This window comes from Peromyscus maniculatus, chromosome 5 (genome assembly GCF_049852395.1).
Source record: "Peromyscus maniculatus bairdii isolate BWxNUB_F1_BW_parent chromosome 5, HU_Pman_BW_mat_3.1, whole genome shotgun sequence".
Taxonomy (NCBI): domain Eukaryota; kingdom Metazoa; phylum Chordata; class Mammalia; order Rodentia; family Cricetidae; genus Peromyscus; species Peromyscus maniculatus.
The window spans coordinates 22,234,117-22,252,140 of record NC_134856.1 but is presented as its reverse complement, the minus strand read 5'-3'; the positions used below and the strand labels follow the sequence as shown (position 1 = coordinate 22,252,140).

At 56.2% G+C, this 18,024-nt stretch overlaps 1 protein-coding gene across 1 annotated transcript in view; it reads left to right on the top strand.

The window, feature by feature from the left end:
• Nucleotides 1–4,205: 4,205 nt before the first annotated feature.
• Nfix (nuclear factor I X) overlaps nucleotides 4,206–18,024 on the top strand; it is a 97,084-nt gene continuing 83,265 nt past the window's right edge. Inside the window, exon 1 of the mRNA XM_076571870.1 lies at nucleotides 4,206–4,384. Within this exon, the coding sequence (XP_076427985.1) occupies nucleotides 4,358–4,384 (27 nt within the window). The 5' untranslated portion in view covers nucleotides 4,206–4,357. The remainder of the gene's footprint in view (nucleotides 4,385–18,024) is intronic.

Below are 18,024 nucleotides of genomic sequence, written 5' to 3'. Positions count from 1 at the left end.
GAGGCAGAGTAGATAGATGGATGCTGTGGGTGTGTGTGTATGAGACTGCAGAATGGCTTTGTGTGTGAACACAGCATTGGTGTGTGAGTGGAAGGTGGGAGCTACTGAGAGTACAAAATGGGTGTTGTGTGCAAATGAGGACTAGTGTGTGTGTGCAAATGAACAAAAAGGCTGTTGTGTGCAAATGGGAACTAGTGTGTGTGTGTGCAAATGAAAGGATGTATGAATGAAGGGTTAATGTGTGGTGTCTACATATGGGGGTTGTTGTTGTATGGGGTGTATGTGTAAAAGAATATTGTGGATTGTGTGTGAAGAGTTCATGTTATATACAGTGTGTGTGTGTGTGTATAGGGTTGATATTATCTGGTGTATATGCAGGCTTGATGGTGTGTCATATGTGTCTGAATGGTTGATGTGCATGTGTGTTTGTGTGACAGGTTCATGTTGTCCAGTGTATGTGTTTGCAGAGTTGATATTGTTTAGTACGTGTGTGTAAAGGGCTGATGTTGTCTGCTGTGTGTGTGTATGTGTGAGGGGTTGATGTTGTCATGTGTATTTGTGTGCAGGGTTGATATTGTGCAGCATATGTGTAAAGAGTTGATATTGTCTGGTGTGTGTGTGTGTAAGGAGTTGATATTGTCTTGTGTGTTGTGTATGTGTGTGTGAAGGGTTGATATTGTCTTGTGTGTATGAAGGGTTGGTGCTGTCAATGTATATAGCATGTATGTTTTCAGGGTTGATGTCTGGGATGTGTGTGTGTGTGTGTGTGTGTGTGTGTGTGTGTGTGTGTGTGTGTAAGGAGTTGATATTGTCTTGTGTGTTGTATGTGTGAAGGGTTGATGTTGTTTAGTAAGTTAGGAAAGTGTTAATGTTGTGTGGCGTGTGTATAGGGCTCAAGTTATTTATTGTGTGCCTGTGAAAGGTTGATATTGTGTAATGTGTGTGTGAACAGTTGACATTGTGTTGTATTGTGTGCAGGATTGGTGTCTGCTGTGTGTGAAGGAGGAGTTGACCCCCCACACACCAAAAAAAGCCTTACATCTCTGTCTCTTCTCCCAGTCATCCAGGTCCTGGATCTCCTCATCCTGGCCCAGCCTGGGTCCATCTGTCTGTCTGTCAGCACAGCCTCTCTGGGTTCCCCTTTCTGGAGCTATCCTTCTCTCCCAGTCTCTCTAGTCCCCAGGCCCCCCTCCCCCCAGCAGTCCCTCCCAGCCCCCAGCTCTCACTGCACCCCCAGCCCCACACAGCCCCCTCACTTTCAGCCCCCTCTTGCCTTGGAGTCCCTCCCCTCCCCTGTGGCAGCCCTGAAACTTTAACCGGGTGTTAAAAGTTTCTGTTTACGAGAAGCCCTTGAATTTTTAAGGACATATCAATTCCCTCCCTCTGCCAGGGCCTTGCATCCTCGCCTCACAGGCAGCCACTGGAGTACAGGGGCAGGCCTGGATCAACAGATAGGATCCCAGGGCCATGGCCCCAGGCAGGAATGACAGGCGCACTACCTCCCCAGACAGCTTCAGGCACAGAGACCCTGCTTCCTGACACACAGGCGCACATGTCCACCGAGTAACACAGATGACCATGGCTGATGTCTTTAGGGAAGCATATCCACCACACACAGATAGCCCTTCCCTTGTGAGTGCATGTGCAGATGTATATATGCACACTATTGGCTTTTGAGATAGGGTCTTATGTAGCCCAGGCTGGCCTCCAACTGGCTGTGTGGACAAGAATGACCTTGAACTTCTGACCCTGCTGCCTTTGTCTCCAGAGTGTTGGGATGGTAAGTGTGTGCCATCATGACGGGCTTATGTAGACCTGGGGATTGAGGCCAAGGCTCCATGCTAGGAAGGCACTTTATCAACCCCGCCTTTCACATGCATGCACACAAGCACAAGAATGTCCTCCTTGGTACACCCCCACCCACCACAGCGCTACACACTGACACACAGTGACCATGCACATCGCTATGGGCTGTGTAGACAGGACGACCTTGAGCTCGAACCCATGGATATATTCACACTGACATGGGCTAACACATACACACATGCCTGACAAAGACATCCAGTGCCTGGTGCACACATAGATACACTCAGATCCAGTCCGGCATGTTAGCATGAAACACACACAGAGTGGGCTGACCCACTCTGGTCCATCAGGTCTTTTCCACTGTCTGGGACCCACAGGAGGGAAACATGCACAGAACGTCTGCTCACTCACAAGCAGTCCCTCTGGGACGCTTGGACACTCACACTCTGGGACATACACGGAGACAATGTGACAGATATCCAAGGTGGCCACAGTGACATGTTTGGTCAGTGCTGACACACTCACCCAGGTGTCCTGTGGCCTCACCTCCTGCTACACTAAGATTTCCATCAAGGACCGGTGCTCCCTGTCCCGCTATGTCCCAGTGCTTGGCACAGGGAGTGGAAGGCACCTTTGCTGACTCACAGACACCTCTGTGAGTACAGCCACACCCATCTCACTACTCAGAACACACTGAGCACAAACACTGGCCTTGCTCAGACCCACACCAGCCATCCCAGGCACCTCTCCTCCGGGCTATCTCAGAGGTTTTGGGACAAAGGGCACAGCGTTCAGGGACATTTATATGTACACATCCCCATGCCTGCTAGCCCCTACACACCCACCCACGCACACCTGGGCACCTATACCACCCCCAGCAGACAATGCATTGCTGAGAATTGCCACAGCTTCTTGGCCCAGGAGGCTGACAAAGTGCTGCTCACACCTGGCGGTAGGAAGGAGTTCTGCCGTGACAGGAGCTGCCTGGGGACTGCAGGCTGAGCTTCCCCACCCACCCGGGGGTCACCCAAGGGTTCTCTGTGCCCTGCTCCAGGGTTTCCTGTACCTACCTACCCCTCTTCCCTCCTTCTCCCTTCCCTCTCTCCCTGGGAAGGGTTCTTTCTCCCTCTGGGGTTTGCTTTTTGGTTTTTGAAACAGGGTCTCACTAGACAGGCCAAGCCAGCCTCGAACTCTGTAGCCCAGGGGTTGGTCTACGGCTCACCCATGATCTTTCTGTTGTGGCTTCTGAGTGCAGGGATTACAGAGATGTGCCAACCCATCCACCCCATTCCCATCTGCAGTGGAAGTGGGGAGTCCGGGGCCTGCAACAGGGGCAGCTTCCCCATAATATAGCTAATGCCCCTCAGTCCCAAGACATGTGCAAAGGTATGGGAGACGTGTGTGTGTGTGTGTGTGTGTGTGTGTGTGTGTGTGTGTGAGAGAGAGAGAGAGAGAGAGAGAGAGAGAGAGAGAGAGACTTGGAAGAATCTCTAAGGTTTGGCTATCAGGATTGTAGATCAGCATGCCCTAGGCCTGGAGTATATCTGGGCAACACAATGTGTGATGTGTGTGTCCCTGTACAGTGACACTTAGTGTCCTTTGTATGGGGTTCCAATGTGTCAGTGCATCCTTTCCTTCAGTGTCACCCTGTGTCTGGGTGGATTGCCACAGCTGCCTGCCAAGATATTTTGGCTTGGTTGTGTGTTGGTGTGTCATTGTGTGTCGAATGTGACAAGGTATGGTTGTGTGATCGTACATGTATCACTCTGCAGGAACATGTGTGGCACGTGTATGTATGTTAGTGTGGCTCTCAGCGTTGTTCTGCATTGGGACGACATGTGACAGTAGGTGGTGTGTGGATCTTGGTTGTGTCTGTGCCCGGTGTGCACCGCCGTCTGGTGTGACTCCATGAGGAATAGGCCCTACGTTCCTCCGTGACATTCGTGCCGGTCCAAGCCCTGCTGCGTGTCAGCGTGTGTCGGCGCCCGAACGCCGGCCAGCACGTGTCGGGGCGGCCGCGTCGGTGTGCGTCCCCGCGTGTGTGTGTGTGTGTGTGTGTGTGTGTGTGTGTGTGTGTGGTGTGTGCGCGCGTGTGTGCATCTGTGTGCGCGCCGGCCGAGCTCACCCGCCCCGCCCGCCCCTCCCCGCGCCCCTCCTCCCGCCCGCGCCGCCCGCCCGCTCCCTCTCCCCGGAGTGCGCCGCTTCCAAACTTTGTCTAAACTTTCACTTTCACAGCGCGGCGGCAGCGGCGGCGGCGGCGGTGGCGGGCGAGGGCGACCGGCCGAGCGGCGGCGGCATGGAGTAGACGCGCGGCGGCGGCGGCGGCGGACGCGAGAGGCAGCGGCGAGCGCGGCGGCGGCCCGGAGCCCGCGGGGCCGAGCCTGTGAGCGCGGAGCGGCGGTGGGCCGAGCGGGGCCGCGGGCCGGGCGGGCGCCGCGCGGCGGAGGCCGGAGCAGCGGAGCCGGAGCCCGAGTGCCAGCCAGCGCGACGCCGCCTGCCGGGCCTGCCCTCGCCGCGGCCGGCCTCCGCGCTCGCGCCCGGGCGCCCAGCGATGTACTCCCCGTACTGCCTCACCCAGGTACCGGCCGCCGCCCCCGCGCCCCGGCAGGGCCGGGCCGGGGTCCCGCAGGCGCGCGGGCTGCGGGCGGGGCGCGGGGCGCTGCCCTGGGGCGCGCGGCGGGAGTGCGTGGAGAGTGGGCGAGGGGGGCGAGTGCGCGCGGCGGGGCGCGGCGGACAGCGGACCCCTGCTGCTGCGCGGCGGTGCGGCGTGGTGGCAGGCGCGGGCGGGCAGGGTGACACGGCGGCAGGAGGCAGAGTGGCCCCGGGGCGCCGGGGAGCGCGGGCGGGCGGGCGGCGTTCCCTGAGCGCGGCGCGGCGGCTCCCGGGGTGGCAGTGGCGGGCGTGCGGGCGGCTGCTCTGCGCGCAGCTGGGGTGCCCCGAGCGGCCCGGGCGTCTCCCCAAAGTCTTTGTTCAGGCCTCGCATGGGAGCGGGGCTGAGAAAATGGCGGGGCTCCCAAATTTCGGAGGGGCAGGGGAGGGGAGGGAGGGACGGGCGTGCTGCCAGCCCGGGCCGCGCCTCTCTGCGGATCCTGGACGTTTGCAGACGCGGCTCCCCGGCCCCAAACTTTCCTCCGTGCAAACTTTCTGGTCTCGGAGACCTGGACCGCCGCGGTGTGGACCTGGAAGCGCCCCAGGGAATCCCGGCCCGCCACCCGCAGGCGGGAAGGGCGGGAGCAGCGGTGGACACCGCCGGCCGACCCCGTTGGGATCAGCCGTCGGGTCAGCCTCTGGCACGGCAGCGCCGACCTTGGCGTGCTGCGGGAGCGCGAGCGCGAGAACGCGTCCCGCCTCCAGCGAAGTTCCCTGCGCAGTGTGTAGCGGACGCCGAGGCCTGGAGCATGCCTAGTCTGCCACCCCACTCTTTTCCAGCCCTGACTCCAAGCCCTGAGAGGGCACATGCTAGCCCAGCCCAGACCTAGAGGGATCCTCAGCGCTACCTGCAGGACCAGGCCAGGGCAGGTGACGGATTCGGCAAGCAGAGGGGATTTGTGGAGGTTGATTAGCTTTGCCTGCCGGCAAGGCCTGTCTTTGGAAGCTCTCTAGGCCAGCCCTGAATCTCTAACGGCCCGCTCTGCTAAGCCAGAGCCCTATCAGACAAGTGCTAAATGTGCCCTACCTCAGGGTGGGAGCACATGCCCATGGTGCGTATATATGGCCAGGTATGTGGGGAGCATGCCAGGATGTTTGGAAGGGCAAAAAAGTAAATGCAGGTCCGTTGCAGTTCCGCCGACAGTGTTCCCAGGCACTAGTGTGTGTTTGTGAGTCTAGAATCTATATGTGTGGCCCCTGTGGGTCAGTGGTGGCCAGGCTGCGTGGCACAAACACAGATGACCCGGAGAGATGGCCTGTCTTCCAGTACAAGTCACATGCAAGCATGTGTCAGCCGAGAGCCTGTGCATGCCTGCCCCACACATGCAGGTGTCAACAGGCAGTTTGACGGACACTCTGTGGGTCTGTACCTCCACGTTGTCAACAACCTTATGTTTGGGTCCCCCACAGGAGAACCTTGTCAGGTATCTAGAGCTGAGCCGTGGCTGCCTTCAGACGTGCTGGTCTTTGTGGCTGGTGTTTGAGGCCTAGTGGGACACTGAACTCCAGCCGCCACCCTGTCTACCAGGCTGCTAGCCGGCCTCCAAGACAGGCTTGCCAGACATCTGGGCTTGCCCCCTCTCCACCCCGTGGGTCAAGCGAAGAACCCACCCCTGGAGAGGAAATGCCAGCTGACATGGTGGCAAGGCTACGAAGGGATGGCCCCCAGAATTGGGGTGATGGCCTCGGCTTGGCTCTGTGGCACTCCAGAAGGGAATATGGGCTCCAATCTGTGCGAGTTACATCTTGCACGCGCCAGGCTGCCTGGGAGGGGAGTGGGCACAGTCTCATCAGTCTGCCAGCCCTGCGTGGTGGGCAGGGAAACCCCTTTGCTTAGGGTCCTTGGCAGCCTTCGGTCAGCAGGGTCTGGCTGTCCCTGCCTTTCAGCCACATCCCTTTCACAGACCTGTCTGCTGCGGCAGTGTGTCCTGTCCTCGTTCTTCCAGCGGCCTCTTCCGCTGGCTGCCTTTTTTTTTTTTTTTTATGTTTCTCTATCTCTGCTCTTTGTCTGTTCCTTGCCATCTCTGTCCTGATCATCTAGCTGTCCCTCTGGCTGTGGCTCTGGTCTGGCTCTGGCTTCCACCTCTGCCTTCCCCACTTCATTCTCAGCCTCTCTCTCCCTCCCACCCCTCACCACCCCCCCTTTTTTCAAATCAGAATTGGCTTCAATTTTAAAGTCAATAAATGATTGAGTAGTTGGAGCAGCAGGGCCCTTGGGAGGCAAGGGGAAGTGGGGGGGGGAGTCTCCTTCTACAAAAGAGAAACGCTGATCCATCAGTTGGTGAGGCAGTTGCTGGAGCTGCTGAAGGCCTTATAGCCGCTGGACTGAGTCTCAGGTGGATAACGGGAAAGGGGTGGACTCAGTGGGCCCCTCAACAAACGGAGACACATAAAAGCACTATCATCACCAAGGGAGGTCATAAACATTGTATTCACATTGACATCAGACACACAACTCTTAACATATACCTCAACACACAAGTGCTCCTAGAGATGGGATATGTGCATTCATGTACATTCAGACATGGAAACTTCCCCTGTCACATAGCCATCAAGGCCAAACCATGTGCCTGTATTCATAACCATCAACACACACACACACACCACCCCCAAGACAGGCTGTGTGTGGACATGTCACAGAAACAGTGGTAGCTCCCAGAGTCATGGATCCCTCAGTGCAAACTGGGCCACAGCAGATATAAATGTGCACACAAAGCCAACGACAGGTGAGCCGTGGACATCCATCTTTCCACAGAGACATAATGTTCTTGGTTTTCAAGTTGTGAGCAGAGGCTCTTTAATATCTGTATAGATACACACCCATGTCTTCCCACTCCTGGCTACAAGAACACATATGCTAACATGCAGATAATTGTGAACACACACAAAGGCACACATGGATGTACACAGATAGGCTCACCCTCAGACAGGCACACTGTTGTGGTCACAGAACCTTGGATCTTGCACAGACATGCACACACTTGGAGAGCCAGAGCCGCCTCATGCCTTCCACCTCTGTGGCTTTTCCTGGCTCCCTACGGCCACTTTTCTGTCCCTATAAACTGTGGACTGCTCTTTGTTCTTGAATGAACTGGGACTCACATTCTGTTTTTTCATTTGTTTCTTGAGATGGACGCCTTGCCATGTAGCCCAGGCTGGCCTTGAACTTGCAGCAGTCATCTTGCTTCCGCAGAGTGCTGGGACGACAGGGTTGAACTACTATGTCCTATCTTGGTGGTCTCGCTTTTTTTTTTTTTTTTTTTTAATTTGATTGTTTGAGACAGGATGTCATGTAGCCCAGGCTGGCCTTGAAGTAGCTTTGTAGCAGAGGATAACCTTAAACTCCTGATCCTCCTGTCTCCACCTCCCAAGAGCCGGGACCACAGTCATGAACCGCCCGCCATGCTGGGAAGTGCTGGCTTGTCTCTCCTGGCTCTGGCTCCGCACACCTTCTGCCCCTAAGAGAACAATGAAACAAGCACAAAGTCAGGTGATTTGGGGGCCCCACTGGGGTCCTGGGAGATGCTCCAGTGGTGGATCTGGCTGGGCTCAGAGCCACAGCTCCGCTGGGTTCATGCATCCCCAGAAGGAGCCTGGGTTCTTGACCTAGACATGAATGTCTCCTGTAGTTTCCGTGGCTCCCAGATGGAGGCTGTGAGGACAGAGGTCGGCAGTGGGTTTGAGCTCTCTCTGCATCTCTGGGTCCTGGAACTCACAGTCCTGGGCTTTTCTGGTCTGCGAAGTGCATGTCTGTCTTTTGGCTCTCTGGTGTAACCCACTGCCGTGCTGGGCCAATGACACGTGCTTGAGGGGTGCCCCGTTATTATATTGTCACCATCCGGGCCCTCACAGTGTAGAGGAGGAGGATGTGAAGGCAGGAACACAGGGTGGAGACCCTTGCCGCCATGGCAATCTCAGTTGACTGCCTGGAGGAGGAAGTAAGAATTTGGAAGGACGAGGCTCAGCTCTTTTCCTATTATTGGGGTCCTGTAGGCTGATCAGAGAGTGGCAGACTTCACAGTAGCGTGAGGAGACTGCGTGAGATGAGGAAATGACCTTCCCTGTCCAGTGGGAGCCAGTGTCTCTTAGTAGAGTCTGTGGGCGCACGTGGGTCTGTGGGAGTGGGACAAAGCATAGAGACGTGGCTCATCCTGGTAGTGACTTAGAGATGTCCCCACTGCTCCGGAGCCACGTTTCAGTCTGCACATGGGCATTGGTTTAGATGGGGACTCACTGTAGAGCAGGACCCTCTGTGAGGACTTGACTGAAACAAGCAGGCTTTGTGGGTGGATGCGAGGATGTGGGAAAATCCTGAGGTGAGCCTGGTCGGACTGCAGACCTCCGCTGTTTTGAACTGCTTGGATTCTCTGTCCCCCAGGAATGGGGCTGGGATTTGGGTCCTGCGGTAGTCTCCCTCCAGTTGCATCAAGGCAGGCGGAGGAGACCCCCCATCTGCTTCCTCTTACTTGGTACTGGCGATGCCGCTTCTGTCCCTGGAAGCTGGTCCCATAGGAGGGGTGTCTCCACTGTCCTGTTTCCAAAGCCCTGGGTGTGGAATCCGGAGGTTGAAGGGATGGATGTCTATGTTAGGCTACTGGGTTCTCAAGATTCCAGTATCTTGATCGGCATGCCGGGTGGTTTTACAGCCGCCATGTCCTCATGGACATGGATGACCATGTGTGTGCTCCTCTCCACTTGTTTCTGAGGGTCTATTGATGGGTAAGGACTGTCACTCATTCTCTCTCTCAGGTATTTAGTGACAGTGTCGCCGGGGTGTGCATTACCATGCATGCCCATGTCTCTGTGGCATGGCCTTGTCCAGCTCTTGGACAGCACTGTGCCTGCTACTGTCGCTGCTCTTTGGACTGTGTTTCGGAGTGGAGTGACGTGTCACCGTGACATGTAGATCCCACCTGTGACAGTGAATTGGCCTGTGTTTTTCTGGAAGGACAGCGGTCACAGCTAAGTGTGTATTCATAGCTCACACACGTGTTAGCATATGTGTGTCAACCCGCACTCACATATACGCCAGCATGTGTCTGTGTGTGCCAGCCTCCAACCCCATGTCATTGTGCATCCCGGGCTTGTCCCTGTGACTGTGTGTCACCACATGGCCCTTCTCTCAGGCATTCCTTGGCTTCCAGGCATCATGCGTGATGTCCATGATGTCCCCTGGCTGAGCAGCTGGGAGCAGGCTGGCCTCTTGTCCCTTCCCATGAGGTTGTGTGGCCGTGGTGGCCCTGCTGAGCCTCTGCCTGCTGTGGACAGGAGCTCATTGTGCGGGCAAGGTACGGTGTGCCGGAGCAGCCAGCCCATAGACCTCCCTCTGTCCGCTCAGTGCACATTGATTTTGGCTTCTGCCTGTGGCTGCCCTGGCCTGGCCAGCTGGGTGTGCGACTGTGTCTGTGGGCCTGAGCCCGCTGTCCCCATAGTCCTCAGCATCCCCATTGCCAGGCCTGCCCTGAGGTCCATACCCCAGAGCCAATCGATATCCCTGGGAGGCCTCCGAGGGTTCGGATTTGGAAACTGAGGTCCCCTTTCCTCCCCCCTTTCTCTAGCTCTTTCCTCTCTCCCTCCTCCTCCTCCCCCTCCCGCTCCCTCTCTCCCTCTCTCTCCTGCCAAACGCGTCTTGGCTCTCTCTGAATATCTCTCCTCCTCGATTTTTGGCTCCAGCTCTGGGCTCACTCACTAAAGGAAGAAGGGCTAGCTCCCCACCCCCACCCCTTCCTCAACACCTCCCCCTCCTCAGGAGCCCCTCTGAGGGCGGGAGCAGCCTCTAGCAGGGGCCTGGGCCCCAGAGTAGGCTTGGCCAAGGGGGGCCCAGGCCCAGAGGGTGAAGGGATGAGGGGGATTGGGCCTGGCAGCCTTAGGGGACAGTGGGCAGGGTGACTATGCTGCCAGGCTGAGCAGGCGGGCAGGGAGGGGTCGGGGGCACAGAGCTGGGGTGTCTGGCTTCTGGTGGGGCTGGCAGGCCTCTGTGAGGCGCAGCTGTGCCCAGAACTCAGAGTTGCGTTTGCCACCACTACCGATGTGGCTGCGCCAGCCAGAGAGGGGAGGTGGGTACCGGGCACTGCGGCTCTACACAGCCAATCAGAAGCTGGGCTGCACTGGGGAGCTTTCTACCCACTGAACCCCACCCTGAGGGAAGCTGGGGGTAGTGGCCAGCAGTCGCCGGGGTCAGTGCCCACCGCCGTTGCCGGGACCCAGCTCGGTCTGCTGAGGTGGATGCCAGCATTCCTAGCTTGGGTCGGACCGGGGGTGGGTGGGTGGGGGGTGGTCCTGTTAGTCCCCACCTGAATCTGTAAGCCAAGCTGGAGGAAGGGACAGTTCTGAGGTGCATTCGGCGACATGCCTCGAGAGGTGACTTTCAGACTGAAGAGCAGGAAAGAGGGGCACAGATCATCCAGGTGGGTCCAGGGAACTATCAGCCTCGATGCAGTCATCCGGTGGGGGAGTTTATTCTGGGTCCCTCTCACACAAAGTCATACACTCGCTGGCACAGGCGGGCACAGAGAATCACATTGGCAATCCAAACCTCCCTCCATCAGGCATAAACATGTGTGCACACGCACACACAAGACGTGTACATACAAAGAGACTCCCCCCTTCAGACACCTACAGATACCCAGCCGCACCCCAGCATATCAATGCGCATGACAGGCAGGGAGCCACGTGTGGGTGGAGATGCACAGGGACTTACAGTCACACAACCACATGCCATGAAGCACAGTCCAGACCACCACCACCCAACACACAGGAACACATGGAACTCACAAACATGTGTGAGTCGTGTGTCCGTCATCACCCCCCCCCCCCCCACCAAACGCAGGAACATGCAATAGCATAGCCTTGGACACATGGGCACGGATATATCTCTCCGCCCAGTATATCCAGAGTGATTTTTACCCACCAGGAAATGTCTGGAAACATACTTGATTGGCACACACGAAGGGGCGTCACAGGCAATGAGTGGGTGGAAGCCAGGGATACTGCACAGGTCACCCCACTACAAAGAACAACCCAGCCCCAAATATCAGCAGTGCTAAGGTCTGAAACACCACCTTGCGAGTATAGCCATGTGCTAACGCCTGACATCCATCGTACACCTGTACATATGCATGTAAGACAAAAGGCTGGCTGGCACAGGGTCACACACAGATCTGGACATTGTTCCATGTGCTGCCAACACACGTGAACCCGGGCAGAGTGACATCGTATATTAGTTTGTACTCGGCCACAGCTGGACCAGGTTAGAAATAAGAATACCCTTACTGGAGCCATGTCACTGACTGAGCCACTTGGGTGACCCTGACCTGTCCTGGCAGAATTTGGAGCCCTGGTTCTCCGGCCTGGCTTGTGGGATATGTCCATCTGTGCCCAGGACGCTGCTGGTTTTCTGGACCCAGCAGCTGAGGTCCCTCCCCTCACCGCCCAGCAGCTGTAGAGAACAGGAAAGGAGACAAAGCTAAATTCTGAGACCTTGTCTTTGTGGGGCTCTAACCTTTGGCCTTTATTACCTTGCAGTTCGGGACTAGAACCCGGGCCTCACGAATGTGCCTGCTGAGCTGTGCTCGCACTCAGGCACTTTGGCTCTGCGTTCTTCATCTTTGACCCTGGGAAAACAGACGAGTCATAGGTGGCTGAATAGTAGTGAGAGGAAGCCTTTTGAAGCGCAACATCGAAATGAGCATTTGTCCTAAAAAATCATAGTTGACAGTTGATGTGTAGAGGGCTCACTATGCTGGGTCCTGAGCTGGCGCCCCTGGCGCATCTCCTGGTGTTCTTCTGTGTGAGGCAGGGCTTGTGATTAGCAGAGAGCTGTATGTAGAGCCTGCTCTCTAGGTTTGAATCCCGGCTCCGCTAGGCTAGGCTCTCACTAGCTAAGTGACCTCAGACTTTCTGGGCTTTATTCAGAAAACAGGATTGTGGCCAGCATGGGTGAACCCTGCCTTGTAAAAAATATTTATTTTAGGCCGGGCGTTGGTGGCGCACGCCTTTAATCCCAGTACTCGGGAGGCAGAGCCAGGCGGATCTCTGTGAGTTCGAGGCCAGCCTGGGCTACCAAGTGAGCTCCAGGAAAGGCACAAAGCTACACAGAGAAACCCTGTCTTGAAAAACCAAATAAAATAAAATAAAATAAAATATTTATTTTATTTTATGTATATGAGTGTTTCGCCTGCATATGCGCTTGTGTACCACATGTGTACCTGATGCCTGAAGAGGTCGTAGGTTAGAAGGTGTTGGTTCCCCTGGCACTGGAATTGGGCATGGATGTAAGCCACCATGTGGGTGCTGGGAGCTGAACCTGGGTTTTCTGCCAGAGCAGTCATTAAGCCAACTCTCCAGCCCATGGAGGTGAACCCCTTTAATCCTAGTTCTTGGGAGGCTGAGGCAGAAGGATCAAGAGTTCCAGACCAGCTTGATTTAAATAGCCCAGCCCTGTCTCAAGAATAATATATATTTTTTTAACTGAGCATGGTGGCTTGCCTTTAATCCCAGCACTTCAGAGGCAGAGGCAGGAAGGTCTCAGCCCGACCATCTCAGGATAGTGTGTACATGGGGATTTCCAGGCTAGGCAAGGTTACATAATGAGCTCTTGTCTCAAAAACCTGTTGTAATAATAATAAAACAGAAAAAAAAAAAGATTGAAAAAGAAAAGAAAAAGCGGAGCTGTTGCTTGTAGAAAATGCTCTAAAATTGTACGGGAATGTGGACATGTGCACTTGATTTTATATACAACAAAACAAGATCCAGAGAAGCCTTATGTAGTGCCAGGGTCAAGGGCAGGAGGCCATGTGGTCTCGGCTGGGTTCCTGATCACTGCTCCCTTGAGTCCCGGGGATGAGGCAGCCTGGTAACCATTTCCTTGGCCGTTCCCTAATTTCCGCAGTCACGGTGTGATTTAAAGTGTGCCTCAGTCTTCGGACGTTTAAAATCTTCTGTTTAGTGCTCATAATAAGGGTGGTCTTCCAAGCTTGCACCCCACTCGTCAGGCCCCTCAGCATTGCAGGCCCACTGCCCTCTCCCACACCTTGCTGGGCACCCAGCCGGAGCCTGCGTGTTGGGGTGCAGCCGGGGGGGCCTTTGCATTCCTTGACAAATATTTACCAGGCACCTCCTGGGTGCCAGGCCCTGTTCTAAGCCCTGGGGGCTCGGCATGGTGCAAAGCCCGCAAAGGTGCCAGCCCCAGTGGGAAGGCAGACAGTGAGTCCGATAAACAAGGGTGTGTCCTGTCCTTGGGACTGTGCTGGGTGCTGTGGGAAAGATCTCAGCAGGGCCCTCCGAGTGTAGGCAGCTGCAGGATTAGCAGGAGGGGCCTGGGTACCCATTTCCACTACCCTCGGTCACCCCTGCTTTCTCAAACTGGAAGCCTGGAGGTAAAGGGTGTGGGGCTCAGTGTGGGGCCCCACATCTGTCCAGAACCCAAGCCCAATTGTCTCTCCATCTGTAATCCTTCTCTCTGCATCTGTGTGGTACAGCATATGGTGTCCACCTAAGACCTGGGAATATAATGACTGGGTCCTCTCTGTACAGAATCTGAGCCTGGACAGGCATTGAAATTCTTGACTGTGGCACTCTGAGCCAGGGGGCAGGGTGGGGCAACTGGTAGCCCAGAGACGCACTTCCACCTGGAGCCCTAGATTTAGCTCCTGGGGGTGGGCCTGGTTTATTTTTACCTCAGCCTGTCACCCTGGCAGCACCAGGCTACACCATCTTTGCAGAGTCTTGGGGTCCTGCCATACTTTTTGGGGGGACCTGGCTTTGCATGCTTGGCCTCCAACTCTCACTGGGCCACCAGACCCCCTGTATCCATAAAGTTCCTGAATCAAGGACTCTAGGCTGGGGGCCTAGGACAGGATCAGTGCTACAGGCTGGCAACTACCAGCCTGGTGGCATTTGGTTTGGCCCCCTGCCTGCCCCCACCCCCACCCTGTGCCTGGGCAGAGCCGAGCGGCTGCTAGTGCCAGTCTCCATTTCGGAGTTTGCAGTGGGGGGGGGCACCTCCAGTCCCTGGCCTGTCCCGTGCAGCCTGAGGCTGGCCCCCCCATGCCTACCCTCCCATGCCTACCCCCCCATGCCTACTCCTTGGAAGGGCTTGGGGCTGCTTTGCCGCTGCCCCTTTGCAGCCTGGAGCTTGGCGAGGGTGTCTGCCTGGCTTCCATCTTTCCCTAGTGCTCCTTCTCGCTCTCCATCCTTCTCTGCCTGCCGTGGCTCTCCATTCCTGGCACCACGTCCCTTCCCCTCCCGTAGGCGCCAACCTCACTTCCAACCCTGCCATTGTTGGCTCTCCTAGCCTTCTCTGCCGCCTAGGGCTGGGACCAAAAATGGGGGTTTGGGAGGTGTGGGCCTGTGGCCATCAGGGGCTTGCTGGTTGCTTATCTGCATGTCTGGAATGGGCATGTTCTCTAAGCCAGTCGGCTGACCTGCCTCTTCATTTAGCCTCAAGGTGGGCAGAGCTAGGCTTCAGCAGAAGCAGGGATTCTTCCATTTCTGAAAGCCCCCTAGGCCTTGTGCTGGCCTCTGGACATCCGGGAGACCAGAGTGGCTGTTATCTGCATGCCAGGTGTCGGCAGGCGAAAGCGAGTCTTCATGGATGGGGTGTCCACACACTTCCCCTCAAATTCCTCCCGGAAGTACTGGGTTCCTGCTGCCCTTCTTCAGAGCTGGGATGGGACTGACCAAACCCAGTACTCGGTGCTTGTGCCCCCAGAGGGACAGGGGACTTTGGAGGAACCGGTTTACTGCCCCCCCTCCCCCAAGCCCGCTGCCCGAGTGAGTCTCTCTGCACTAAACAAAGTTTGCTAAGTAACTTCAAATGTTATTTGAGGACGCCTGGCCTCAGCCCAAGGCGGCCCTGTGGAAACTTGTTTTTCGCTGCCGCCGAGGCTGCAAGTATCAAAGACACACTTTCGGATGAGGGGGGTGTGCTTCCATGCCTCTCCCCCTCTGTAGCAGGGGCTGGCCCCGAGCGGACACTCAGAACAGCCACACTTGGGACACACACATCTTCCTGGGTCATGCACACCAGAGCCAGCTACAAGCCAGCCATAACATGCAACACACACACTGATGGAGGCCTGAAACACGTGTGTCTTGTATGTGACACAGGGTAGCGACACTAGCCCATGTCCCCAGAATCCTTCCAGCGGGTGAGGTTTTGTCCCTTTGTGCTTGTCACACACTTCAGATGCTCAGAGTCATTTTTTGTTTGGGGTTCCTGGGCATACTGGGACAAGCCCCCAGCCTCAGTTTCCCTACCCATAGAGGGAAGCTGGATAGTGGGAGACGCCGAGTCCCACCCTGATTAGAATCCCGGGGTTGTAGCTAGAGTTCCTGGGCCTGGCTGCTTTCAGGCTGTGGTTGGGTGCCTGGTCTCTCCTGAAGGGTTGAACTCCGAGCTCAGCTCCGAGCATGGGGCCCGCGCTTATAGAAAGTGTTGGCATTAATATCGTCCTGAAGGTGTGACCAGCTGACTGTGTGACATGGTGAACACCTGGAGGCCCGAAGGCCACGCAGACCCATGTCTTCCATGTCCCCCTGGAGTGACCTGCGTCCACCCTGCTGACTTGATCCCTCTGGCCTTCCCTTCTCTTTGGCTTTCTTTTTTTTTTCTTTTTCTTTCTCCCCATTTTTTTCCCCCAGTGCTGGAGGATTTAATCCAGGGCCTTGAGCACCAGCTCGTCTTCATTCTGTCCCAGTCTGTCTCCTTTCCTCAAATCCCCTTTCTTTCTTCTCCAGGTCTCCATGCCTTCTGCTAGGAGGTCAGAGAGAAACACTTATCCCTCGCTGAAGCCAGCCAGGCCTCAGGCCTCCATTCCCTGAGCTCTCCAGTCTCTGTCCTGGGGCTACGCTCACCCAAATCCCAGCAAGGACTGAGCTCTTGAGCTGACACAGTGGGGAGGCTTGTCACATGATCCCTGTTGTCTCTCCGAGGGTTGCAAACCGGTGGACCCCTGGAACATAACAGAAAGCCACGATTTGACGGGACAATGGGATGGCACCCCCCACCGCGAGCGCGTCCCACCCCCACTGTCAAGTGTATCCTCACTGAGGTGGGTTTGTAGGGTATCCCAGCCCAGCCTCACACACTGCTCATCTCCACTCACAGGCAATGCCCGCAACACCCGCCACCCGCAGTCTGTCGCGCAGTGACAGCCTGTCACAGGCACTGCCGCACACCGGCACAATCTGTCGTCCACGCACAGTCTCACACACAACCTGTCACACACACACACACACACACACACACACACACACACACACAGCGGCACAGTCACACAGCCAGCCTCATGCGATCACACCAAGCGTCACAGCTTGTCACAGACATAGATTCCTCACAATCAAAATAACAGCTACAGACCCATCTCCAGAGCAGTTACACAGGGTGGGTGGGCAGAGGTACCGGTGACCTGCCCCCTTCCCGACAGCTATGAATAACCTGTTTACAGAAGAGAAAATAGAGGCCAGGTACCCCATGGGGTGAGCTGGGTCACCTCACCTCTCTGGCCCCGCATCTGTCCCCCAGATTTGACTCCTAGGAATTTCAAGTGGGGAGAAAATGAGCTTCCCAAAGCCCAGCTATGAAGCCTGGCCGGTGGCTCTTGCTTAAGGTCATCAAACCATCCATAGCTGGGGCAAATTAAAGTGTACCTTCTACCCCAGATGCTCTCTGGTTCCAAATGGTGCTCTGGTAGGCACTGGACCCCTATGGGGTCTTGCACAGGTGGTGTGTGCCTGTGATCCCAACACTCAGGAGGCAGAGGCTGAGGCAGAAGGATTGCCACAAGTTTGAGGCCAGCCTGGTATTCATAGTTCCAGACCAGGCTGAACTAGAGTGAGACCCTGTCTGAAAAAACCAAAACCAAAATCCAAACCAAGAAACCCAACCAATCACCCCCAACTGAGAAAAAAAGAAAAAAACCATAGCAACACAAAAAGCCACTGGGCAATATGGGGCTGTTGGAGGCTACTGTGTAGACTATGGGCACTGAGTTGAGGGTCTGATGTGTGTATGCATAATGGTAAGGCTAGGGTGGCCATGAGGTCTGCAGTGGTGGTAGTCTGTGGTCTTGTGGGGATCCGCTGGTAGACTCAGGTCTGGCAGCAAGAAGTCTCTGCCTGCCCTGTACATGTGGCTGGAGTACTCTGTAGCTTCTAGGTCTTACCACCGTGCCAGGCCAGGCCCCAGCATCTCCGGGCATCTGCACCTCCACCCCTGGGGCCCTCTGCATTCCGGGGCGCTCCATCTCCTTTCAGCCGCCTCTTTAGGTTCCCCTTCTTTGTTCCACCCCCGCCGGCTCTCGGGGCTTCCCCGTTGGAGTTGCCTGGGCCAAAACCAACACTGCTCCAACGACAGCCTCCGAAGCCTGCAGGGCGAGGGCCCGGCCCCTTGGCCCACTCGGAGCCCAGATCCCAGCTCCTCTGGGTCGCAACAGCAACCAGGGTACACGTGGCCGCAGCTAAGGAGTAGGCCTTACAGGGGGAACCGCCTGCAAAGTAGGCTCGGGAATACCTCGGTACGGCTTTGGGGAAGTGCACACACCTAAACCGGCTCCAGCTGTGAGCTCC